The sequence below is a fragment of the Bufo gargarizans genome, chromosome 1 (genome assembly GCF_014858855.1).
Source record: "Bufo gargarizans isolate SCDJY-AF-19 chromosome 1, ASM1485885v1, whole genome shotgun sequence".
Taxonomy (NCBI): domain Eukaryota; kingdom Metazoa; phylum Chordata; class Amphibia; order Anura; family Bufonidae; genus Bufo; species Bufo gargarizans.
In genome coordinates, this window is record NC_058080.1 from 320,660,768 (window position 1) to 320,688,671 (window position 27,904).

The following is a 27,904-nucleotide window of genomic DNA, read 5'->3' on the forward strand; positions in this document are numbered from 1 at the left end:
TAGGTGTCTCCCAAAAGATAATAGGACGATGTACAAGAGGCATTATTGGGGGGGGGGGGGGGGGGGGGGAAACATTTCTCAGCTTTTATTTACATTTTACAAAAAGTGTCCAGTCCAAAATTATTCATACCCTTCACAAACTGTCACAGTCTGTGGGAAAATACCATTCCAAATAGTCCAAGCTGTTCTAAAGCATCCTAACTACGCTGATTAATTGGGAACAGCTGTTTTAATCAACTCAACAGGTGAAAAACAGCAGCTCTCTGCAGTTGGTTTGTGGACAGTCATGGCTAAGACAAAGGAGCTCAGTGAGGACCTGCGGCTGCACATTGTAGCTGCTCACAAGTCAGGAAAGGGCTACATGGCCATTTCTAAATGTTTTCAAGTTCCAGTGGCTACAGTGCAAAGTATTATTAAAAAATACAAGATGTTCCGTACTGTGAAAAATCTCAGAGGACATGGTCGGAAGCCAAAAGTGACACTTGTGCAGGCCAAGAGGATAGTTAGAGAGGTGAAAAAGAATCCAAGGATCACCACCAAGGCCATCCTGGTGAATCTGGGCTCTGCTGGTGGCAATGTATCAAGGCAGACAATCCAACGGACACTGCACACTGCTGGGTTCCACGGATGCAGACCAAGGAGGACGCCACTTCTCCAGATAAGGCACACAAAAGCTTGCTTGGCCTTTGCAAAAGCTCATCTGGACAAATAAGAAGACTTCTGGTCTTCTGTGTTATGGTCAGATGAAACAAAAATGTATTTGTTTGGTCACAATGATGTTTCCTTCATTTGGCATAAAAAAGGAGAAGCCTTCAACCCAAAGAACACCATCTCCACTGTCAAACATGGTGGTGGGAACCTAATGCTTTGGGGGTGTTTTTCAGCCAATGGACCAGGTAACCTAATCACAGTAAACGGCACCATGAAAAGAGAGCAATACATGAGGATTCTCAATGACAACATCAGGCAGTCTGCAGAGAAACTTGTCCTTGTTGACCAGTGGAAATTTCAGCATGACAATGACCCAAAACACACAGCAAAAGTGGTGAAAATGGTTAGCAGACAACAATATTAACTCTTTGGAGTGGCCCAGCCAGAGTGCAGACTTGAATCCAATTGAGAATCTGTGGAGGGAGCTAAAGATCAGGGTGATGGCAAGAAGACCCTCCAACCTGAAAGATTTGGAGCTCATTGCTAAAGATGAATGGGCAAAAATACCTGTGGAGACATGCAAAAAGCTGGTCTGCAATTATAGGAAGCGTTTGATTGCTGTAATAGCTACCAATAAAGGCTTTTCTATTGATTATTGAGAAGGGTATGAATAATTTTGGACTAGACACTTTTTTGCTGAAATGTAAATAAAAGCTCAAAAATGTTTTTTTCCACAATAATGCCTCTTGTACATAGTCTTATTATCTTTTGGGAGACACCTATATACAAACCGGATTCCAAAAAAGTTGGGACACTAAACAAATTGTGAATAAAAACTGAATGCAATGATGTGGAGATGGCAAATGTCAATATTTTATTTGCAATAGAACGTAGATGACAGATCAAACATTTAATCCGAGTAAATGTATCATTTTAACGGAAAAATACGTTGATTCAAATTTTCACAGTGTCAACAAATCCCCAAAAAGTTGGGACAAGTAGCAATAAGAAGCTGGAAAAAGTAAATTTGAGCATAACGAAGAGCTGGAAGACCAATTAACATAATTAGGTCAATTGGCAACATGATTGGGTATAAAAAGAGCTTCTCAGAGTGGCAGTGTCTCTCAGAAGCCAAGATGGGTAGAGGATCACCAATTCCCACAATGTTAGTGGAGCAATATCAGAAAGGTGTTACCCAGCGAAAAATTGCAAAGACTTTGCATCTATCATCATCAACTGTGCATAACATCATCCGAAGATTCAGAGAATCTGGAACAATCTCTGTGCGTAAGGGTCAAGGCCGTAAAACCATACTGGATGCCCGTGATCTCCGGGCCCTTAAACAACACTGCACCACAAACAGGAATGCTACTGTAAAGGAAATCACAGAATGGGCTCAAGAATACTTCCAGAAACCATTGTCAGTGAACACAATCCACCGTGCCATCCGCCGTTGCCAGCTGAAACTTTACAGTGCAAAGAAGAAGCCATTTCTAAGCAAGATCCACAAGCTCAGGCGTTTTCACTGGGCCAGGGATCATTTAAAATGGAGTGTGGCAAAATGGAAGACTGTTCTGTGGTCAGACGAGTCACGATTCGAAGTTCTTTTTGGAAATCTGGGACCAAAGAGGACAAGGACAACCCAAGTTTCAACGCTCAGTTCAGAAGCCTGCATCTCTGATGGTATGGGGTTGCATGAGTGCGTGAAGCATGGGCAGCTTGCATGTCTGGAAAGGCACCATCAATGCAGAAAAATATATTCAGGTTCTAGAACATGTGCTCCCATCCAGACGTCATCTCTTTCAGGGAAGACCCTGCATTTTTCAACAAGATAATGCCAGACCACATTCTGCATCAATCACAACATCATGGCTGAGTAGGAGAAGGATCCGGGTACTGAAATGGCCAGTCTGCAGTCCAGATCTTTCACCTATAGAGAACATTTGGCGCATCATAAAGAGGAAGGTGCAACAAAGAAGGCCCAAGACGATTGAACAGTTAGAGGCCTGTATTAGACAAGAATGGGAGAGCATTCCTATTTCTAAACTTGAGAAACTGGTCTCCTCGGTCCCCAGACATCTGGTAAGTGTGGTAAGAAGAAGGGGAGATGCCACACAGTGGTGAAAATGGCCTTGTCCCAACTTTTTGGGGATTTGTTGACACCATGAAATTCTGATTCAACATATTTTTCTCTTTAAAATGGTACATTTTCTCAGTTTAAACTTTTGTTCTGTGATTTATGTTCTATTCTGAATAAAATATTAGAAGTTGGCCCCTCCACATCATTGCATTCAGTTTTTATTCACGATTTGTATAGTGTCCCAACTTTTTTGGAATCCGGTTTGTAATTTCCCGTCAAAAAATTTCTTGCTGGTTTAATAAAAGTAACTTTAAGTCAAAATTTGCCAAGGCTATGAATAATTATGGGCCAAACTGTACATTCAAACAGTTTGGAAAATGTTGAGATTCTTTTTTTAGATACATTTTATATAGAATTGCTTATCAATTGTACAGAGAAAATTTTAAAAATCACAGAAAGATACAAAACATCTGCGCCATATGATACATGAATATGTGGATGTGCATGGCAACATTTATAAAAGAAAAATCACAAAAAATAATGCACTATATAGCAGTTGATGCAAACATTATATATGGCCTAAGACCTCACTCTGATATGATAAACCCTGAGACTCTCAGCCAATATATTTTGATCAAAACACATCTGTGCCTGCCTACCCGCACCAAGGTGGTCTTAGTCAGGCAGGTCCTACTCTAAACCTATCTATTTTATTGGCATCTACGTTCAGGAGAACAGACCCTGCACATATAGTGTGCTGCTCCTAGTTACCTCTGTGTGCATCAAGCAACCAATGAAAGGAGGAGCACGCACAGCTATATGTACCACCTAATCAAGGTCGCCTGTGGGATAGGCGGGGCAAAAGTGCACAAAAATCCTACTCCCCAGATAATAGGAACGCATTCACACTTGACGGTGCCACTCCTTCAAGAGCATAAACTAATCAAAAATCACAAAAAATGATACAAAACATCCTGCACAATGTAATAAATGAATATACAGATGTGGATGGCAACATTTAAAAAAATTACAGAAATGAATGCACTAACACAATAGATGCAAGCATTATATATGGAATAAGCACTCATTTTGATATGATAAAATCTGAGACTTTCAGCCAATATATTTTGATCAAAACACATCTGTGCCTCCTACCAGCACCAAGGTGGTCTCAGTGAGGCAGGACCTACTCTAAACCTACCTATGCCATTGGGCATCTACATTCAGGAGAGCAGACCCTGCACATATACAGGTGAAATTCGAAAAATTAAAATATCATGCAAAGTTCATTTATTTTAGGAATGCGACTTAAAAGCTGAAACGAATATATGAGACTCATTACATGCAAAGCAAGATATTTCAAGCCTTTGTTATAATTTGGATGATTATAGCTTACAGCTTATGAAACCCCAAAGTCACAATTTTAAGGTACCCTTTGCTCAGGGGGTTTGGATTAATTAGCTTACTAAAGTGTGACACTTTGAGCCTACAATATTGAAACCTTACACAAAATTCTAATTTTAAACTGCATTAATGCAATTCCTTTTAATTAGCATTACTGAAATAAATGGACTTTTGCACGATATTCTAATTTTTCGAATTTCACCTGTACTGTGCTGCTTCATGTTACCTTTGTGTGCACCAAGCATCCAATAAGAGGATGAGCACGCACAGCTATATGTACCACCTAATCAAGGTTGCCTGTGGGCTAGATGGACAAAAGTGCACAAAAAAGCTACTCCCAAGATAAAATGCAAATGCATTCACACTTGAAGGTGCCACTCCTTCAAGTGTATACTTCTAACTAGGGATGAGCGAACCCGAACTGTATAGTTCGGGTTCGTACCGAATTTTGGGGTGTTCGTGACACGGACCCGAACATTTTCGTAAAAGTCCGGGTTCCGGTTCGGTGTTCGGCGCTTTCTTGGCGCTTTTTAAAAGGCTGCCAAGCAGCCAATCAACAAGCGTCATACTACTTGCCCCAAGAGGCCATCACAGTCATGCCTACTATTGGCATGGCTGTGATTAGAAAGTGCAGCATGTGACCCAGCCTCTATTTAAGCTGGAGTCACGTAGCGCAGCACGTCACTCTGCTCTGATCAGTGTAGGGAAAGGATGCAGCTGCTGCTGTTAGGGCGAGATTAGGCAGGGATTTACTTGTCACGGACGGTGTACAGGAAACAAGACAAAGCAACATGCATATATGACTCACTGGATCCAAAGCTAAGGAACCAAGGGGAGACCCCTGCACAAGACCTAGCACTTTCCCTGGCTGCTCAGCCTATGCAAAGATCCCAGAGGTGGATGGTTGCATATCCATGTACCTCGACTATATAACCCCTGAACACCCTACAATAGTGAGGGGACACGACCACCGTCTCCCTACACCAGACACGGAGGGAGTCAGGGTCACCTGGAATCCAGCTAACAGAAAATAACAGATGAAAGTACAGCACTTAACTTTAGCAGCAGACTGGGAAATGGGATCAGCATGCACACACACTCCAGGAAGAAATATAAGCCGCCCAGTAATGCATCATGGGGAGGAATTTAAAGGGAAGCAATCAGTCCAACTACATGACAGCTGAGAGAGGCTAACGAGATGAGGAACTGAACAGCACAACAAAGAAAACTCAAGGAGGAGGTTCTGAAAGGCTTCTGTCAGCTTCTCAGCTGTCTGGTTGTGACATTACTCTTCCAAAACACTTAATGAAGTGATCGATCTACAGCTGTGAATCATTCAACCTCTGCTATTTAAATGGTCACTGCTTTTAGGCTGCCCAGAGCGTTTTTCTGTCACTTTTTTTCTGGGGTGATCGGCGGCCATTCTGTCTTGTGGTGCGCCAGCACAAGCTGCCACCAAATACATTTAACCATCAATAGTATATTTTTTTTTGCTATATCCTACATCAGGTGCTTGGCTGTGCTTGCTATTTTATTGAGGGGTGAAATACAATTGCCAAAATAGCAGTACCCTAAATCTGGTGTTTCAGCTGTGGCTAGCCAATTGTAATACTGTCTGCTGTCTGGCAAAGGATATATTTTTGTTCTGGGTTGAAATACAATTCCCAACTTAGCAATTCCCTAAATCTGTGGTTTCTGCTGTATCAGGCCAAGTTTAAATCTATCCATAAAAGGGTATATTACATTGAAGGTGCTGATAGGGTCATCCTCAATAACTTCACACGCTACCGTGCATTTCCAAGTCTAATTCTGTCCGTAAACGTATACCTGTCATCCAGCGCCTAAATAATAGGCCTACAATTTATATTCAGCTAAATCTGTTGTTACTGCTGTGGCTGGTCAATTTATTTAGTGTCTGCCAAAGCACAGTTTTTGTTCTGGGTTGAAATACAATTCCCAACTTAGCAATTCCCTAAATCAGTGGTTTCTGCTGTATCAGGCCAAGTTTAAATCTATCCATAAAAGGGTATATTAGATTGAAGGTGCGGATAGGGTCATCCTCAATAACTTCACACGCTACCGTGCATTTCCAAGTCTAATTCTGTCCGTAAAAGGGATACCTGTCATCCAGGGCCTAAATACTAGGCCTACAATTTATATTCAGCTAAATCTGTGGTTACTGCTGTGCCTGTATTAGTGTAATACGGTACCTAAATAGATAGCCAGATAGTGTTAGGTGCCTGTAAAGAAAGGCCTGAATTTGAATTCAATACATTGGGCCAAGTAATTTTTTTCTTATTAGCCGCCAGAATTTACAGCGATATTTGGTGGGGCCCAATGCCGTTCTAAGGATGGTAAGGCCTGAGCAGGTACAGGCATTAGTCAATTGGGTGGCAGACAGTGGATCCAGCACGTTCACATTATCTCCCACCCAGTCTTCTGCAGAAAGCGCACAGATGGCGCCTGAAAACCAAGCCCATCAGTCTGTCACATCACCCCCATGCATATCAGGGAAACTGTCTGAGCCTCAAGTTATGCAGTAGTCTCTTATGCTGTTTGAAGACATCCACCTAGCACTTCCCCAGTGGTGGAAGACATAGAATGCACTGACGCACAACCACTTATGTTTCCTGATGATGAGGACATGGGAATACCACCTCAGCACGTCTCTGATGATGACGAAACACAGGTGCCAACTGCTGCGTCTTTCTGCAGTGTACAGACTGAACAGGAGGTCAGGGAGGAAGACTGGGTGGAAGACGACTTTCAGAGTTCGGAGGAAGAGGCAGTGGTGAGACCGAGCCTACAGCGTAGCAAAAGAGGGAGCAGTGGGCAAAAGCAGAACACCCGCCGCCAAGAGAGTCCGTCTGCTACTGGCCACCGCCATCTGGGACCGAGCACCCCAAAGGCAGCTTCAAGGAGTTCCCTGGCGTGGCAGTTCTTCAAACAATGTGCTGACGACAAGACCTGAGTGGTTTGCACGTTGTGCCATCAGAGCCTGAAGCGAAGCATTAACATTCTGAACCTTAGCACAACCTGCATGACCAGGCACCTGCATGCAAAGCATGAACTGCAGTGGAGTAAACACCTTAAAAACAAGGTACTCACTCAGGCTCCCCCTGCTACCTCTTCTGCTGCTGCCGCCTCGGCCTCTTCCTCCGCCTCTGGAGGAACGTTGGCACCTGCCGCCCAGCAAACGGAGGATGTACCACCGACACCACCACCACCATCACCAAGCATCTCAACCATGTAACACGGCAGCGTTCAGCTCTCCATCTCACAAACATTTAAAAGAAAGCGTAAATTCCCACCTAGCCACCCTCGATCCCTGGCCCTGAATGCCAGCATTTCTAAACTACTGGCCTATGAAATGCTGTCATTCAGGCTGGTGGACACAGACAGCTTCAAACAGCTCATGTCGCTTGCTGTCCCACAGTATGTTGTTCCCAGCCACCACTACTTCTCCAAGAGAGCCTTGCCTTCCCTGCACAACCAAGTATCCGATAAAATCAAGTGTGCACTGCGCAACGCCATCTGTAGCAAGGTCCATCTAACCACAGATACGTGGACCAGTTAGCACGGCCAGGGACGCTATATCTCCCTAACTGCACACTGGGTAAATGTAGTGCCGGCTGGGCCCCAGGCGGAGAGCTGTTTGGCGCACGTCCTTCCGCCGCCAAGGATAGCAGGGCAACATTCTTTGCCTCCTGTTGCCTCCTCCTCCTACTCGGCTTCCTCCTCCTCTTCTTCCACCTGCTCATCCAGTCAGCCACACACCTTCACCACCAACTTCAGCACAGCCCGGGGTAAACGTCAGCAGGCCATTCTGAAACTCATATGTTTGGGGGACAGGCCCCACACCGCACAGGAGTTGTGGCGGGGTATAGAACAACAGACCAATGAGTGGTTGCTGCCGGTGAGCCTCAAGCCCGGCCTGGTGGTGTGCGATAATGGGCAAAATCTCATTGCAGCTCTGGGACTAGCCGGTTTGACGCACATCCCTTGCCTGGTGCATGTGCTGAATTTGGTGGTGCAGAAGTTCATTCACAACTACCCCGACATGTCAGAGCTGCTGCATAAAGTGCGGGCCGTCTGTGCGTGCTTCCGGTGTTCACATCCTGCTGCTGCTCGCCTTCCCGCTCACCGCCTCATATGCGACGTGCCCACCAGGTGGAACTCCACCTTGCACATGCTGGACAGACTGTGCAAGCAGCAGCAGGCCATAGTGGAGTTTCAGCTGCAGCACGCACAGGTCAGTCGCACTGCGGAACAGCACCACTTCACCACCAATGACTGGGCCTCCATGCGAGACCTGTGTGCCCTGTTGCGCTGTTTCGAGTACTCCACCAACATGGCCAGTGGCGATGACGCCTTTATCAGCGTTACAATACCACTTCTATGTCTCCTTGAGAAAACACTTAGGGCAATGATGGAAGTGGAGGTGGCCCAGAAGGAGGAGGAGGAGGAAGAGGGGTCATTTTTAGCACTTTCAGGACAGTCTCTTCGAAGTGACTCAGAGGGAGGTTTTTTGCAACTGCAGAGGCCAGGTACAAATGTGGCCAGCCAGGGCCCACTACTGGAGGACGAGGAGGACGGGGATGAGGAGGAGATGGAGGAGGATGAGGATGAAGCATATTCACAGCGGGGTGGCACCCAACGCAGCTCGGGCCCATCACTGATGCGTGGCTGGGGGGAAACGCAGGACGATGACGATACGCCTCCCACAGAGGACAGCTTGTCCTTACCTCTGGGCAGCCTGGCACACATGAACGATTACATGCTGCAGTGCTTGCGCAACGACAGCAGAGTTGCCCACATTTTAACGTGTGCGGACTACTGGGTTGCCACCCTGCTGGATCCACGCTACAAAGACAATGTGCCCACCTTACTCCCTGCACTGGAGCGTGATAGGAAGATCCGCGAGTACAAGCGCACATTGGTAGACACGCTACTGAGAGCATTCCCAAATGTCACAGGGGAACAAGTGGAAGCCCAAGGCGAAGGCAGAGGAGGAGCAAGAGGTCGCCAATGGAGCTTTGTCACGGCCAGCTCCTCTGAGGGCAGGGTTAGCATGGCAGAGATGTGGAAAAGTTTTGTCAACACGCCACAGCTAACTGCACCACCACCTGATACGGAACGTGTTAGCAGGAGGCAACATTTCACTAACATGGTGGAACAGTACGTGTGCACACCCCTCCACGTACTGACTGATGGTTCGGCCCCATTCAACTTCTGGGTCTCTAAATTGTCCACGTGGCCAGAGCTAGCCTTTTATGCCTTGGAGGTCCTGGCCTGCCCGGCGGCCAGCGTTTTGTCTGAATGTGTATTCAGCACGGCAGGGGGCGTCATTACAGACAAATGTAGCCGCCTGTCTACACCCAATGTTGACAAGCTGACGTTCATAAAAATGAACCAGGCATGGATCCCACAGGACCTGTCCATCCTTTGTGCAGATTAGACATTTATAACTACCTCCCCTTAACCATATATTATTGTACTCCAGGGCACTTCCTCATTCAATCCTCTTTTTATTTTCATTTTACCATTATATTGCAGGGCAACCCAAAGTTGAATAAACCTTTCCTTTGTCTGGGTGCCGGAGCCTAAAAATATCTGACAGTGTTGGGTGACATGAAGCCTGATTCTCTGCTATGACATGAAGCCTGAATCTTTGCTATGGGACCTCTCTCCTCTGTCTGGGTGCCGGGGCCTAAAAATATCTGACAGTGGCCTGTTCCAGTGTTGGGTGACATGAAGCATGATTCTCTGCTATGACATGAAGCCTAATTCTCTGCTATGGGACCTCTCTTCTCTGTCTGGGTGCCGGGGCCTAAAAATATCTGACAGTGGCCTGTTCCAGTGTTGGGTGATATGAAGCCTGATTCTCTGCTATGACATGAAGCCTGATTCTCTGCTATGACATGAAGCCTGATTCTCTGCTATGGGACCTCTCTCTTCTGTCTGGGTGCCGGGGCCTAAATATCTGACAATGGCCTGTTCCAGTGGTGGGTTACGTGAAGCCTGATTCTCTGCTATGACATGAAGCCTGATTCTCTGCTATGACATGAAGCCTGATTCTCTGCAATGGGACCTCTCTCCTCTGTCTGGGTGCCGGGGCCTAAATATCTGACAATGGCCTGTTCCAGTGGTGGGTGACGTGAAGCCTGATTCTCTGCTATGACATGAAGCCTGATTCTCTGCAATGGGACCTCTCTCCTCTGTCTGGGTGCCGGGGACTAAATATCTGACAGTGGCCTGTTCCAGTGGTGGGTGAAATGAAGCCTGATTCTCTGCTATGGGACCTCTCTCCAATTGATATTGGTTAATTTTTATTTATTTTATTTTTATTTCGATTTATTTCCATATCCACATTTGTTTGCAGGGGATTCACCTACATTTTGCTGCCTTTTGCAGCCCTCTAGCCCTTTCCTGGGCTGTTTTACAGCCTTTTTAGTGGCGAAAAGTTTGGGTCCCCATTGACTTCAATGGGGTTGGGGTTCGGGTTCGGGGCGAAGTTCGGGTCGAGTTCGGATCCCGAACCCGAACATTTCCGGGAAGTTCGGCCGAACTTCTCGAACCCGAACATCCAGGTGTTCGCTCAACTCTACTTCTAACTAATAAAAAATCACAGAAAAAGATACAAAACATCCTGCCCAGTATGATAACTAAATATGCGGATGTGCATGGCTAAATTTATGAAAGAAAAATCACAGTAAATAATGCACTAATACAATAGATGCAAACATCATACATGAACTAAGCCCTCAATCTTATATAATCAAATCTAAGACTCTCAGCTGAGCATTATTTTCAGTGATTTTCCAATGAGAATTGTAGCAACTTTCTAAACTTTTTCTGTGTGTTTTTTCATTTTATAACATCCCTTTACATACTGTCTTACTTAGGGCTCTTTCACACCTGCGTTCTTTTCTTCCGGCATAGAGTTCCATCGTCGGGGCTCTATGCCGGAAGAATCCTGATCAGTTTTATCCTAATGCATTCTGAATGGAGTGAAATCCGTTCAGGATGCATCAGGATGTCTTCAGTTCCGGAACGGAGCGTTTTTTGGCCGGAGAAAATACCGCAGCATGCTGCGCTTTTTGCTCCGGCCAAAAATCCTGAAGACTTGCCGCAAGGCCGGATCCGGAATGAATGCCCATTGAAAGGCATTAATCCGGATCCGGCCTTAAGCTAAACATCGTTTCGGCGCATTGCCGGATCCGACGTTTAGCTTTTTCTGAATGGTTACCATGGCTGCCGGGACGCTAAAGTCCTGGCAGCCATGGTAAAGTGTAGCGGGGAGCGGGGGAGCAGCATACTTACCGTCCGTGCGGCTTTTGGGGCGCTCCAGAGTGACGTCAGGGTGCCCCAATCGTATGGATCATGTGATCGCATGGCACGTTATCCATGCGCATGGGGCGCTCTGACGTCATTCTGGAGTGCCCCGGGAGCCGCACGGACTGTAAGTATGCTGCTCCCCCGCTCCCCGCTCCTGCTATGGCAACCAGGACTTTAATAGCGTCCTGGATGCCATAGTAACACTGAAAGCATTTTGAAGACGGATCCGTCTTCAAATGCTTTCAGTACACTTGCGTTTTTCTGGATCCGCGTGTAATTCCAGCAAGTGGAGTACACGACGGATCCGGACAACGCAAGTGTGAAAGAGGCCTTAAAGAGGACCTGTCACCATAACATACAATGCAATCTGAAAGCAGCATGTTATAGATCAGGAGGAGCTGAGCAGATTGATATAGGTAGTTTTGTGGGAAAAGATTCAGTAAACTTGTAATTTATACATTCCTATCTTTGCTTCTCCCTCTTCCTGTGAACAGCTATTGGTACAGGGAGGAGGCGTTATCAGTGACTGACCGCTATCTCTCTATGCACACTTATACTCACAATGCCATCAGTCACTGATAAAACCTCCCTCCTGTACCAACAGGTATTCACAGAAGGTGGGGAAAAAAAATGATATAAATGTGTAAATTACACATTTTATTAAATCTTTTCCCACAGAACTATATATCAATTTGGCTCAGCTCCCCCGGCTCTATAATGTGGTGCTTTCAGATTGAATTACATTTTATGGTGACAGGTTCTCTTTAATGACTGCATGCCCATTATTCTCAAACAATATGTGAGGCTTTGGCATTATAAGGGTGTTGCCACACTACATTTTTTCTACCTTGTAAAAAGCATCTTAAAATTCATGTGTTTTTACAAGCCTTTTTTTGGTCGTGTTTTGTAGTCACACAACATGTTGCTTGTTTACGTGTTTTTAAGACTTTTTTTTCCCTTTAGATAAGTCTATGAGACATTTACTGCAAAAAAAAAAAAACACTGTATCCAGAGCATGTTGCAATTTGAAAAAAGGCCAAGGGACAAATAAAAAAAAAGTTGAATGAACAAATATACTGTAAATGTGCATGCACCCTAAGGGATTGTTCACATGGAAGATATTGCCGCTGACATTTTGGCGCAGACAGCAAAATTCCACCGACGACCACATGGTGTTTTTCGCACTGTCAGCGGCCCAGCGTTCATTCGTACTTTAGGCTGTGTGATGCAGTGGCCAGACAGACGCAGCTTGAAGCCACACAGGGTATCTGTGCTCCATTCAATGGGGGCTAAACCACAAGTGGGTCCACAGCATCCGAAGTGAACGACTGCGGCAGAAACCACAGTGACAGAATACACAGAAGATTTTGACAATGTCAAAATACACCATGTGTACATACTCTAAAGTTATATTTTCTAAGACAGTTTAATGTTTAAACACTTGTATATCTTTATTTTAAATAACAGGTCCTTACAATATTGAACTGAATGTGTCTTTTGATTACTCAAAATTACAAAATGCAAATATACCGTTTGGAGGCCACAACAAGCCTGACAACTGTACAGCTCTACAGAAAATTGCTATAATCATCCCATTTCGAAATAGAGAACCACATCTTAAGATCTGGCTGTATAACATGCATCCCTTCCTACAGAAACAACAGGCAGACTATGGTATTTATGTTGTGGAGCAGGTAAAATTGTATTATATAAATGTTGTGGAATGTTGTGAAATAACTAAAGGGGTATTCCAGTTATTCCATTGGGGATAACTATTCAATCCTTCAGGGTCCTACCACTGGGACCCCCTCTGATCAGGAGAATGGGGCCCCGTAACCCATGGAGCACCCCTGAAAAAGGACGGAGAAGCTGTTCGGCTTTACATTCATTTATATGGGAGTACCAGCAATAACCAAGAGTTGTATTTGGCTATCTCTGGACCTGCCATAGAGAAAATTGGCATGGCGGCACATGTTTCTGACCAGATGCTCCATCCATTTCAGGGGGCTCCATTGGGTACTGGCACCCCATTCTCCTGATCCGTGGGGGTCCGAGCATTAGGACCCCTATCAGCCTCCTGTGGATAGGGGATAACTTTCTCTAACCAGAAACCCCTTTAACTGAATTTATGTAAGTACTCCCTTACCACATCCCAAATTATACCCACTTGGGACTTTGTTAAATTAGGCTTTATTAAAAAAATTGCACGTTTGCCAAGTATTTTGAATCTGTTCATGTAAGCCAAAATCAGAAATGCGTACTAAATATAGTGGATATATAATGCAAAGATTTATAATTGTTTTCTTTGTATCTGCTTCTGAATTTGGGTTCAAAGGACTAATCAGGGCAGTTTGGTCATTGACTCTGCAGGGAGACATCCGGGTGGCTGGTTGGGTTACTACATCATGAAGCCAGCCGTCGTAAAAAAACTATTGAGTAGCTGAATATTCCAAGGGTGTAGGGTGCTATGTACTACTATAGGGTTATATGCATAATTATAGTGCTCCATATATCACTATAATGCCTCATTCACATGTCAGTGTTTTGGTCAGTGATTTTAAGCCCAAACCAGGAGTGGCTCTAAACACAGAATAGGTGCAGCTCTTTCCCTTGCACCTTATGTCTGTGGAGGCTCCAATCCTGGCTTTGGCTCCAATCACTGATGGAAATCACTGACCAAAACACTGACATGTGAATGAGGCTTAAGGCTGTAATAATTCTCAACCTCCGCATCTCACTATAGGGCTCTACTGTATATACAGTAGTTATGATGCTCCTTGTTTCTCTATGGGACTGTGTATAACATGACTGGGTTCCACTTACAGTATCACGGTAGTGCTGTATAAAATTATGGTGCCTCATACGGCACTATGGAACTGTGTACTGTATATATTTCTAGTAATCAATTTCTCACATAAGGTTCTATACTGGCTATGTTATTACTGGGGTCCACATATCACTCCACACAGATGTTACAGATTTGGGACAAACTACAGACCTTTGGGGTTTAGAGTAATATTAATAATAATAATGTAAACTAGGAAGTATGGATCTGTAAAGAATAAATCAAGGCAACTGGACGTACTGTAGATTTCTTGAAAACATTTCACTCGTTCTTCCAACGAGCTTTCTCAATTCTGAATGATTGTACAAAAATTCTGGGAATAAATATGTAACTGAATCCACATCTGGTAATTATACCCAACATTGGGTCAACGGTGTTGATCCCATTATCCAAATTAGAGTCAGTAGGTGATAAAGACTTCCCAGAAAAAGGTGTCAAGACAGCATTGTATGTGGCAGACAATAGATGTCTAACCCCCCCACCTCTATTCAAGCTTGGCTTCTCCATTTTTATGTAGATGGCCTCCTTCACTCCTCGTTTGTACAATCAAGGCGTGAAGGATAAATGAGAACCTTCACAGACATAGGGGGTATGGAGTATCAAGACGAAAGCTGAAGTCTCACAATAGGATGCATCAAAGTTTTCATGGTGAGAGCGCCATTATAAAATGTTACTTTTATGCATGTTTGCTTTAGAAAGAATCTTTATTATGTAGAAGTACAGTAGTATTTTGGAATGTAATCAATATTCTCTATGAGAGCCATATTTTGTATTATAGCTATTTCAAATGGGTTCTCGTGTATTTATCACTCAAAGGCAATATAACAGACTTGTTCTCATTTATCTTCGAGCCAGATAAATTACATACAAAAAAACAAAATAATGCTTAAATATATAAAAATTAATTGACATATAATGGGATCTCTTCTACATTTCCATACATAAACCACTTTATTTTAAAGGGGTTGTGCGAAGTAATTAAAAATCTCAGCCAAAACCTAAAATAACTAAACAATGCTATTTAGTGCTCAGGGGTGGACTGGTCATAGACCCTACAGGGACATTTTCTGCTGGACTGATGCCCAGGGGGCCTCCCAATCCCTACTCACATCTGCTGGCCAGGTACATAATGATCTGATGCTGTCAGCATTAATTAATGCTGGGGGCATCACAAATTATGCACCTGACCAGCAGCCATGTGCCCTCTTGAATTCAACTGTATCACCGTCCACAGTATGGTAAAATGGCAGTATTTTATTCTACAGTATTTTATCCGCTGCAGATGCGACAGCGAGCAGGTGCAATTACACCCAAGCCATCCCATTCATTTCAATGGGACGGCTCATTCCTATACATTTCTATAGTAGCGATCCGTCCCATTGAAATGAATGTGGTGGCTTGGGTGTAATTACACCTGCTCACCGCTGCGGATGCGACGGCGAGCAGGTAAACTATGAAGAGGAGGCACACGCCTTCTCTTCAAACAGCTGATCGGCGGGGGTGCTGGGTGTCAGACCCCCCTCCGATCTGATATCGATGATCTATCCTGAGGATAGGTCATCAAGATGAACAGCCCAGACAACCCCTTTAAATCAAACGTTTATTTATTTTTTGTTTTTTTAAATGAATCAGGCACCATTGACTTTTACATTGATTTTCAGGCCTGATCAGGTGTGTTCAGTTTTGCAAACCAGATACAAAAACGCTGCTTGCAACAGTTGTGTCCGGCCCCAAAATGTAACTGAACTGAACTGATGCATATGCATCCTGATCAGTTTTGTCCCCATTGACAATGAATTAATGAATAGGGACAAAACTGATCCCTTTAATTCAGGTTTTGAGATCCCCTTAAAAATGCAGATGTAAAAGTAGCCTAATTGGGATAAATAAAGGTTCTCATACAGTGTTACAGATTTCTTCATAATCCCTTTTGAATCAGTTATATAAAATCTGTTGTCATTTCTCATCCCACCAATATCTTTATTTCTGACATAATCTTTTCCCAGGCATCTTCATATCTACATTTGCTAAACAATGCTTTCTATCTCTGCTTTCTGCAGCACAGATTGGTTATATTATGTAATCGATAAACAAGTTGGAGAAATACAGGCTCCACTCACCCATGGAAAATAATCTTCTTTATTGCGAATACATTGATACAGGTAAAATAGCGCTTGGGCAGACAACCTTCTACCGACACCACGCTAGGCAGCGACTGCTGTTTCGCACAACTGTGCTTCCTCCGGCTACCACAGGTGTGCAAAAAGGCCGTCACTACCTAGCATGGTGTCGGTGGAAGGTTGTCCGCCCCAACCCTATTTTACCTGTATCGATGTATTCGAAATAAAGATTATTTTCCAGGGGTGAGTGCCGCTTGCATTTCTACAACTTGTTTATCAAGTATTTTGTAGAGTAACCACATAGGAGTGGTCCAGTAGTGCCACCCGCTTCTTTGTTGTCTTTATTGGCTGTGTTATATTATGTAATGCTCTCCACTTTTTATATTTGTCTGGTGATAGGTCCGTTATATATCTTTATTCAGCTATTTACACCTTTTAGCCATGTACCTAAATCTTGCCTTACCCTTAAAGGCTATGTACACCTTTTGGGACAATTTTTTTTATGATTGCATTTTGCTCATTTCAGGCTAAAAATATATTTTTTCAATTGGTCTTTATTAAAAATATTGAGCTGTTCTGTCACAAATTGTTTACCTTTTTTCTAGTTGTGTGCATCCTACTTTCGCTTTCACTTTGTGCCGGGGTCATCTAATAACGTTATGTCTAAATTACTAAGAGGTCATAAACACTTATTTAAGTCACATTCTTATCAGTAAGATAAGACGTAATCTATTATGAGTGTTTATAAGATCAGAAAGCAGAGAAAAGGAGCCCAACAGCTCCTTGTCTGACAGAGTAGAGAGAAAATTCTGATCCTGCTAGTAGAGAATCTCAGCTCTGTACAGAGTAAAGGACTCCATATTTTTAATAAAGACCAACTTAAAAAATGATTTTAGTTCATAATGAGTACAATGCACTAATAAAATGCTTGCGTTCATCGCCGGATATTTTGATCTGCAAGACAGGAAGATGCAGTGGTGACCACAAAGGGATCAGAAGCGACGCGGGTGTCGGGGAGCGAGGTAAGTACAATCTGTGTGAGGAGCCCAGGCCTTTGGGGGGGGATTATAGGTCTCAGTTAACCCCTTTAAGTCTATTTCTCATGCTATTATTGGTGAGGCGTTCTTCTAGTAGCCTAAAAAAATCTGTAATTATAGCTATATTTTTCTCGTTTTCTTCTAGCAAAGTAAGCCTATATGGATTTATGAAAAAAAAAAAAATGTATTTTCAACCAACACATTCTGCAGAATTTCAAACAACAAAAGTGCATGGTTCAGAGATACACCTAGTACAGTATTTATTCTTTCCGGTGAATCAAGATTACCAAACTTATGAAAAGTCAAATGATATCTAACCCCCTACCTAACTATTTTCTTGTATTAAATGTGTTTCCTGCAAGCAGATGCAACCTATTGCAGATAGATGTGTTTAAATTAAATACTGACAATCTCTTTATCCAGTCATCCAAACTAGTACTAGTACCAGAAATATGAAAAGATTAAAAAAAGTGCAAAAAAAGATAAAAAGCATGCCCCACTTTGATCATATTACTGTACCAACCAAACAACTCCCATTGCTCTCAGCTGAATTCATAAGATTTTTTATTTTTTTTAACTGGCAACTCTTTTTATTAAACACTAAGAGTTAATGACAAATAAAGTCAACAGCGAGGTGTGGCACGCAGGCTGTAGCAATCTAAAAATAAGGACTCTCTTAACAATATTCATATAATTATATATAATTATTGTAACAAAGAGAAAAAACATAGAGAACTTAATGTACCCATGTTAGTGTGGAGGTTCCAAAAATCATACCAGTGACAGAGCTTATTCGGTAACAGCAAGTGAAGTATGAAAGTATGGCCCAGGGTTAGGAGTGATGTTACAGGAGTTTTATTGTATAACCTCTGCAGAAGTAAGGTTTAAGTATTCAAAAGACAACCAAGGAGACCAAGTTCACAGGAAGGAAGTTCTATTTTTATTCTCCCATCCTGCTAGTTCCTCCATCCTACAGATCGGTTGCACTCTGGCTACCTACATGTCAAAGCTGGGAGGGTTTGGGTCATGTCAGTTGCTTTGGGGGAAAAACAGCATCTAGGGAGCCAAAGAAAAATGTGTTCTGGTACCAGAATGGTAGTAGCATACCTTATTGATGGCAGCATTAACGTACAGCCGGAAGGGTCTGATTTTACAAGAGTCCCAGCATAAATGCTTGTAAGACCTGGAACTTTCTCTGCACCTCCAACATGTTTCCAGTGGGACAAACCCTATTTTGGTTCAAAATTGAGGCGTTCGGTACCACCTAGTTATTCATTTCTAGAGTTTCCTAGTATGTGGACTTATCGGGAGGAGCAAATGCAAGCTCAATAGGATATACTCAACATCTTCCTTCGCTTTAGAGATATCTAATTCATTTTCACACTCCACTAGAAACTTTGATTTAGTTATGCAGTGTTCCAGGAGTAAACCTTGGCTATAAAGAAGCTTTTTAGGTAGATTAGGCAGAGGAAAATAATTATCCATGAAGTTGGGTCTGTGCGGATGGCTAGAAATGTTGGTTTTTATTTGTTAACGGTTACAGTGAAATCCCATTTTTGGAAACAGACGATAAAAGGTAGGCCTAAGTTGCCAGGGAGGACAAAGTGCAATTCACTTGTATTCTAGCCGAGGGTGAGAGTATAAAGTAAAAATTGCATGGAAAAATACAGGTAGAAATTTAGGTTTTTCCAATACCCTCTTTATGCATAACCAGTTAACTCTGTCAAAAGCATTCCCGACATCTGTGCCAAGAAAGAATAAGGGTATTCTTGTTTTCCTTGCTACTTATGTCAAGAGTATCACACAAGAGGTATTATGTGTCACCTCTCTATTTCAAACAAAGCTACATTGTTCAGAACCTATAATAGAGTGCAGAAGAGGAGCTAAATGAGAGGCCAGATTTTGGCCCACTACCTCAGGTTGCAGTTAAGAAGTAAAATGGGTCTAAAGCTGTTATATACTGTAGTTGTAAGTGTTACAAATCCACGTATTACAGATCAAGACTGATCAGTTGTAATGTGGAGCCACTGTGGCAAGTAACTGGTTTGACAATGGGTCAAACCCTAAGGGTGTTATTCTTGGGCCTCCCCATTATTCAACCTTTAACACCTATACAGGCATGTGGCCTTTGCTGCAGGTTAACAACCAGACCACTACCTCCTGGGATGGTCCTGATGTACTCAGCAGCTGCTCCTCGGACTCAGGAACACAGGCCGGATCAAGAAACGCAGAAAACCACAGGCACAGTCTGAACAGGCTAACAGACAGACCACAGCAGGATCTCAGGCTGGGTCAGGTCAGACATGAAAACGGACATAGATCATACATACACACTGGCAAAGACTGGACAGAGAAAAGGGTAACAGAAGCAGATAGAGGAGCTATTGTTGGGAACTATTGATGCCCACAGGTGCACACAAACAGAAAGAGGGATTCAATTCTACATGGAACAAAGAACACACACCAAGCAAGGGCAATTAAACTCTGCTTTGCATTAAAAGAACAGAGAGGAGAGAAGTACCAATGGTCGTGTTCACACCACAAGGTATTTCTGGCCAGTACACATAATGCAGAGATGGATATGCACTGCCACACCACGCATGGCCCTAGATGCAGTATATATCCATCAGTATCCAGCAACCAGCACACAGCATACAATGGAACACATGAACAGATCTAATAGTAAGTCTTTTCCTTCCTCGGGAAGTATACTGATATAGGCAGTTTATGAAGTGCCCATCCTTGTAAAAGTGAGAGGGGCAAAAGCAGATAATTAAACTTTTTATAGTAAATAATAGGTAAACTGTCTGGGCCAACGTTCTTGCCATTTGGAATTGAGAGGGGGCACACAAGATATTTTTTCTTGCGTGAAGGGGTGCATCAGATCTGCTTGGTCAGCATAGGAGACTAATGGAAGGCGAAATGAAGAGAGAAAATGATCTATCAAGGTCTCGTGTTCTGAGGGCGCACATTGCAGGTCAGAATATGCAAGATTGCACAAGTTAGGCGAGGTTCACATCACAGTTTTGCTTTCCATTCTTCTGATCCATCAGAACAGAAAAGAAAAAAAAAAAAAGATTATTTTTATCTGTTATTTTAGGTTTAGGGTTAAGAAGGAAGAAAAAGTACTTCATAAAAGACTTTCTGCAATCTAAAATAATGGATCTCAAAAGGAAATGGCTAATATAATTAACATAACTGATACTCTAGCCAGCTAGAACCCGAAGAGCCAGATCCACGAGACGAGCTAGCCGAGCTACGAGACGTGGCAGATGATTGGAACATCAACCCCCACCTCTCGTACCCACAGAAGCTTCAGCTCACCGCTCTCCTGAGTGCGCACAGCGCCACATTCTCAGGCATCCCTGGCCAAACCAACCTAGCAGCTTACCGAGTTGACACAGGGACCCACAAGCCCTTACGGCAGGGCCCCTATCGCACCTCACCCGAAGTGCAGGCTGAAATCAAACGAGAGATTGATGAGATGCTACAGTTAATGGTCATCCAGAAATCCTCTAGTCCATGGGCCGCCCCGGTTGTTTTAGTCCCCAAAAAGGACAAGACAACCCGGTTCTGTGTCGACTATCGAAGACTGAATGACATCACCATAACCGATGCGTATCCCATACCTCGAATTGATGAATTGCTTGATCAGCTGGCATCCGCCAGCTACCTAACAATCATGGACTTGAGCCGTGGATACTGGCAGATTCCGCTTGCGCCAGAGGCGAGAGCAAAATCCGCTTTTATCACCCCTTTTGGCCTCTATGAGTTTACTCGTATGCCCTTTGGGATGAAGAATGCACCCGCCACCTTTCAGCGGGTCATGAATGAACTGTTGGAAGGAATGCAAGGTTATGCCCTAGCATATCTGGACGATATAGCCATATATAGTCCAACCTGGGAAGATCACCTTGACCATCTGTCACAGGTTTTGGGAAGACTGTCCGCTGCCAATCTGACCGTTAAGCCCAACAAATGTCAGATTGCCATGACAGAGGTTCAATACTTAGGACACAGAGTAGGCAGCCAGACCCTGAAACCTCAGATAGGGAAGGTCAATGCCATTGTAGCATGGCCACGGCCTAACACCAAAAAACAAATACAGGCATTTCTGGGAACGGCGGGGTTCTATAGGAAGTTTGTTCCATCCTATAGTACTCTGGCTAAACCACTGACCGATGCAACGGGCAAAAAACAACCCAACACGGTCACATGGAACTCGGAACTAGAACAGGCATTTCGGGCCCTGAAGGAAGCGCTAGCTAGCGCTCCTGTCCTTCAAGCTCCCGACTTCTCCCGTCAGTTCCTAGTACAAACTGACGCCTCAGACCACGGTCTGGGAGCCGTCCTTAGTCAGGTGGACGCAACCGGGAATGAGCACCCTGTCCTCTACCTGAGCCGAAAACTACTCCCGCGGGAAACCGCATACTGCACCACTGAGAAAGAGTGCCTAGCGATCGTATGGGCCCTTCAGAAACTACAATCGTACCTATATGGACGAACCTTCATGGTCATCACAGATCACAACCCTCTCAGCTGGCTGAAACGTACTTCTGGTACCAATGGAAAACTTCTCCGCTGGAGCTTAGCGCTCCAACAGTACGATTTCACGATTCAGCACAAACCAGGAAGTCGCCATCAGAATGCTGACGGACTTTCCCGCTGTAACGAGCTCAAATAGGGAGTTGGGATTGCTTCAGTCCCAGTCTTGCTGACCACTCCTTCCCCAATCTTCCAAAGGGGGAGGTGTGACGCTTTGCGATACTAGGAAATCGCAAATGCGCCATATCAACATAGAAATATAGAAACATAGAATGTGTCGGCAGATAAGAACCATTTGGCCTATCTAGTCTGCACAATATACTGAATACTATGGATAGCCCCTGGCCCTATCTTATTTCACAATCACAAAGACAAAAGAGCCTTCACTAAGAATCTTCTCTTTTGACTAAAAAAAAGTAATTCACAGAGCAGAGGTGCCATTATCACCACCTTGTGACAAACCTTTCCTGCCCATGCCAAGTTGAGTACCCATCCATCTAGTTCTCTTATGACAGAACCTCATAAACCTGGTCTTTCTGCAGCCATAGTGTCTCCAATACCAGCAGGGGTCTCACACCTTTAGCCTGGGCAGCGAGCTTCAGAAGAAAAGGACAGATCCTTATCACACAGCTGGTTGGTACAGGAAGGAAGATGACCTGAAAGTCCCCTTCAATCCATAAGCTTCATATTTTTCCCATATTTTCCTAATATTTCATGGGTTATGGAAATGTGAAAGGAACCATCTTTTCAGAAATGGTTTTGGTTCTTCTAAGCCACCTTCTAGGAAACCCGCGGGCAAATCAGAGATTCCCACTCTGAGATATAAAGGTTCTTAGGCACCCTGTATTATCTTTTAGTCGTATTTGTTATCAGATGATGCGTAAAATTGTACTGATTATCAATATCAACTATATTTCTTGATTGGACTTACGGGATATGGAGAAATGGGCAAAGCAAAGATTCTGCCAGATTTTCTCCCTATGGGGCAAAGGACTGCCCCTGTTCCAATTACACAAGGCTGGACCCGTACGTGTCATAACTAGGGATGAGCGAACTCGAACTGTATAGTTCGGGTTCGTACCGAATTTTGGGGTGTCCGTGACACGGACCCGAACCCGGACATTTTCGTAAAAGTCCGGGTTCGGGTTCGGTGTTCGTCGCTTTCTTGGCGCTTTTGTGACGCTTTCTTGGCGCTTTTTGAAAGGCTGCAAAGCAGCCAATCAACAAGCGTCATACTACTTGCCCCAAGAGGCCATCACAGCCATGCCTACTATTGGCATGGCTGTGATTGGCCAGAGCACCATGTGACCCAGCCTCTATTTAAGCTGGAGTCACATAGCGCCGCCCGTCACTCTGCTCTGATTAGCGTAGGGAGAGGTTGCGGCTGCGACAGTAGGGCGAGATTAGGCAGATTAACTCCTCCAAAGGACTTGATTAACTGATCGATCTGCAGCTGTGGATCATTGAGCTGCTGATCCTCAATTGCTCACTGTTTTTAGGCTGCCCAGACCGTTTGTCAGTCACATTTTTCTGGGGTGATCGGCGGCCATTTTGTGTCTTGTGGTGCGCCAGCACAAGCTGCGACCAAGTGCATTTAACCCTCAATGGTGTGGTTGTTTTTTGGCTAAAGCCTACATCAGGGTGAAGCTGTCACACCAAGTGCATTTAACCAGCAATAGTCTGTTCATTTTTTGGCCATATACAAAATCAGGGGCAAGCTGCGCCTGTCACCAAGTGCATTTAACCCTCAATGGTGTGGTTGTTTTTTGGCTAAAGCCTACATCAGGGTGAAGCTGTCACACCAAGTGCATTTAACCAGCAATAGTCTGTTCATTTTTTGGCCATATACAAAATCAGGGGCAAGCTGCGCCTGTCACCAAGTGCATTTAACCCTCAATGGTGTGGTTGTTTTTTGGCTAAAGCCTACATCAGGGTGAAGCTGTCACACCAAGTGCATTTAACCAGCAATAGTCTGTTCATTTTTTGGCCATATACAAAATCAGGGGCAAGCTGCGCCTGTCACCAAGTGCATTTAACCCTCAATGGTGTGGTTGTTTTTTGGCTAAAGCCTACATCAGGGTGAAGCTGTCACACCAAGTGCATTTAACCAGCAATAGTCTGTTCATTTTTTGGCCATATACAAAATCAGGGGCAAGCTGCGCCTGTCACCAAGTGCATTTAACCCTCAATGGTGTGGTTGTTTTCTGGCTAAAGCCTACATCAGGGTGAAGCTGTCACACCAAGTGCATTTAACCAGCAATAGTCTGTTTATTTTTTGGCCATATACTACATCAGGGGCAAGCTGCGCCCGTCACCAAGTGCATTTAACCCTCAGTAGTGTGGTTGGTCAAGCTGTGACACCAAGTGCATTTAACCAGCAATAGTCTGTTCATTTTTTGGCCATATACTACATCAGGGGCAAGCTGCGCCCGTCACCAAGTGCATTTAACCAGCAATAGTGTGGTTATTTTTTGGCCATATCCCAGTCTAATTCTGTCACTAAATCCATACCGGTCACCCAGCGCCTAAATACTAGGCCTCAAATTTATATCCCGCTAAATCTCTCGTTACCGCTGTCCTGTTGTAGCTGGGAAAGTTATTTAGTGTCCGTCAAAGCACATTTTTTGTTCTGGGTTGAAGTACAATTCCCAATTTAGCAATTTCATAATTTAGTGGTTTCTGCTATATCAGAGCTATTTGAAATCTATCCCTAAAAGGGTATATAATATTCAAGGTGCACATTGGGTCATTCAGAATAACTTCACACACACCCGCTACTGTGTATTTTCAAGTCTAATTCTGTCACTAAACCCATACCTGTCACCCAGCGCCTAAATACTAGGCCTCAAATTTATATCCTGCTAAATCTCTCGTTACCGCTGTCCTGTTGTAGCTGGGAAAGTTATTTAGTGTCCGTCAAAGCACATTTTTTGTTCTGGGTTGAAGTACAATTCCCAATTTAGCAATTTCATAATTTAGTGGTTTCTGCTATATCAGAGCTATTTGAAATCTATCCCTAAAAGGGTATATAATATTCAAGGTGCACATTGGGTCATTCAGAATAACTTCACACACACCCGCTACTGTGTATTTTCAAGTCTAATTCTGTCACTAAACCCATACCTGTCACCCAGCGCCTAAATACTAGGCCTCAAATTTATATCCTGCTAAATCTCTCGTTACCGCTGTCCTGTTGTAGCTGGGAAAGTTATTTAGTGTCCGTCAAAGCACATTTTTTGTTCTGGGTTGAAGTACAATTCCCAATTTAGCAATTTCATAATTTAGTGGTTTCTGCTATATCAGAGCTATTTGAAATCTATCCCTAAAAGGGTATATAATATTCAAGGTGCACATTGGGTCATTCAGAATAACTTCACACACACCCGCTACTGTGTATTTCCAAGTCTAATTCTGTCACTAAACCCATACCTGTCACCCAGCGCCTAAATACTAGGCCTCAAATTTATATCCTGCTAAATCTCTCGTTACCGCTGTACTGTTGTTGCTGGGCAAGATATTTAGTGTCCGTCAAAGCACATTTTTTGTTCTGGGTTGAAATACAATTCCCAATTTAGCAATTTCATAATTTAGTGGTTTCTGCTATATCAGAGCTATTTGAAATCTATCCCTAAAAGGGTATATAATATTCAAGGTGCACATTGGGTCATTCAGAATAACTTCACACACACCCGCTACTGTGTATTTCCAAGTCTAATTCTGTCACTAAACCCATACCTGTCACCCAGCGCCTAAATACTAGGCCTCAAATTTATATCCTGCTAAATCTCTCGTTACCGCTGTACTGTTGTTGCTTGGAAAGATATTTAGTGTCCGTCAAAGCACATTTTTTGTTCTGGGTTGAAGTACAATTCCCAATTTAGCAATTTCATAATTTAGTGGTTTCTGCTATATCAGAGCTATTTGAAATCTATCCCTAAAAGGGTATATAATATTCAAGGTGCACATTGGGTCATTCAGAATAACTTCACACACACCCGCTACTGTGTATTTTCAAGTCTAATTCTGTCACTAAACCCATACCTGTCACCCAGCGCCTAAATACTAGGCCTCAAATTTATATCCTGCTAAATCTCTCGTTACCGCTGTACTGTTGTTGCTGGGCAAGATATTTAGTGTCCGTCAAAGCACATTTTTTGTTCTGGGTTGAAATACAATTCCCAATTTAGCAATTTCATAATTTAGTGGTTTCTGCTATATCAGAGCTATTTGAAATCTATCCCTAAAAGGGTATATAATATTCAAGGTGCACATTGGGTCATTCAGAATAACTTCACACACACCCGCTACTGTGTATTTCCAAGTCTAATTCTGTCACTAAACCCATACCTGTCACCCAGCGCCTAAATACTAGGCCTCAAATTTATATCCTGCTAAATCTCTCGTTACCGCTGTACTGTTGTTGCTGGGCAAGATATTTAGTGTCCGTCAAAGCACATTTTTTGTTCTGGGTTGAAATACAATTCCCAATTTAGCAATTTCATAATTTAGTGGTTTCTGCTATATCAGAGCTATTTGAAATCTATCCCTAAAAGGGTATATAATATTCAAGGTGCACATTGGGTCATTCAGAATAACTTCACACACACCCGCTACTGTGTATTTCCAAGTCTAATTCTGTCACTAAACCCATACCTGTCACCCAGCGCCTAAATACTAGGCCTCAAATTTATATCCTGCTAAATCTCTCGTTACCGCTGTACTGTTGTTGCTGGGCAAGATATTTAGTGTCCGTCAAAGCACATTTTTTGTTCTGGGTTGAAATACAATTCCCAATTTAGCAATTTCATAATTTAGTGGTTCCTGCTATATCAGAGCTATTTGAAATCTATCCCAAAAAGGGTATATAATATTCAAGGTGCACATAGGGTCATTCAGAATAACTTCACACACACGCTTCTGTGCATTTCCAAGTCTAATTCTGTCACTAAATCCATACCGGTCACCCAGCGCCTAAATACTAGGCCTCAAATTTATATCCCGCTGAATTTGAATACAATACATTGGGCCAAATAATATATTTGTTGTTGTGGTGAACCATAACAATGAGAAAAACATCTAGTAAGGGACGCGGACGTGGACATGGTCGTGGTGGTGTTAGTGGACCCTCTGGTGCTGGGAGAGGACGTGGCCGTTCTGCCACATCCACACGTCCTAGTGTACCAACTACCTCAGGTCCCAGTAGCCGCCAGAATTTACAGCGATATATGGTGGGGCCCAATGCCGTTCTAAGGATGGTAAGGCCTGAGCAGGTACAGGCATTAGTCAATTGGGTGGCCGACAGTGGATCCAGCACGTTCACATTATCTCCCACCCAGTCTTCTGCAGAAAGCGCACAGATGGCGCCTGAAAACCAACCCCATCAGTCTGTCACATCACCCCCATGCATACCAGGGAAACTGTCTCAGCCTCAAGTTATGCAGCAGTCTCTTATGCTGTTTGAAGACTCCGCTGGCAGGGTTTCCCAAGGGCATCCACCTAGCCCTTCCCCAGCGGTGAAAGACATAGAATGCACTGACGCACAACCACTTATGTTTCCTGATGATGAGGACATGGGAATACCACCTCAGCATGTCTCTGATGATGACGAAACACAGGTGCCAACTGCTGCGTCTTTCTGCAGTGTGCAGACTGAACAGGAGGTCAGGGATCAAGACTGGGTGGAAGACGATGCAGGGGACGATGAGGTCCTAGACCCCACATGGAATGAAGGTCGTGCCACTGACTTTCACAGTTCGGAGGAAGAGGCAGTGGTGAGACCGAGCCAACAGCGTAGCAAAAGAGGGAGCAGTGGGCAAAAGCAGAACACCCGCCGCCAAGAGACTCCGCCTGCTACTGACCGCCGCCATCTGGGACCGAGCACCCC

The 27,904-nt window shown here is 43.8% G+C and overlaps 1 protein-coding gene across 1 annotated transcript in view; it reads left to right on the forward strand.

The window, feature by feature from the left end:
• Window positions 1-27,904, forward strand: part of LOC122928504 (beta-1,4-galactosyltransferase 1-like) — a 374,285-nt gene that overhangs the window by 138,503 nt on the left and 207,878 nt on the right. The window contains exon 3 of the mRNA XM_044281408.1: window positions 12,941-13,167. Coding sequence (XP_044137343.1) covers window positions 12,941-13,167 — 227 coding nt within the window. The remainder of the gene's footprint in view (window positions 1-12,940; window positions 13,168-27,904) is intronic.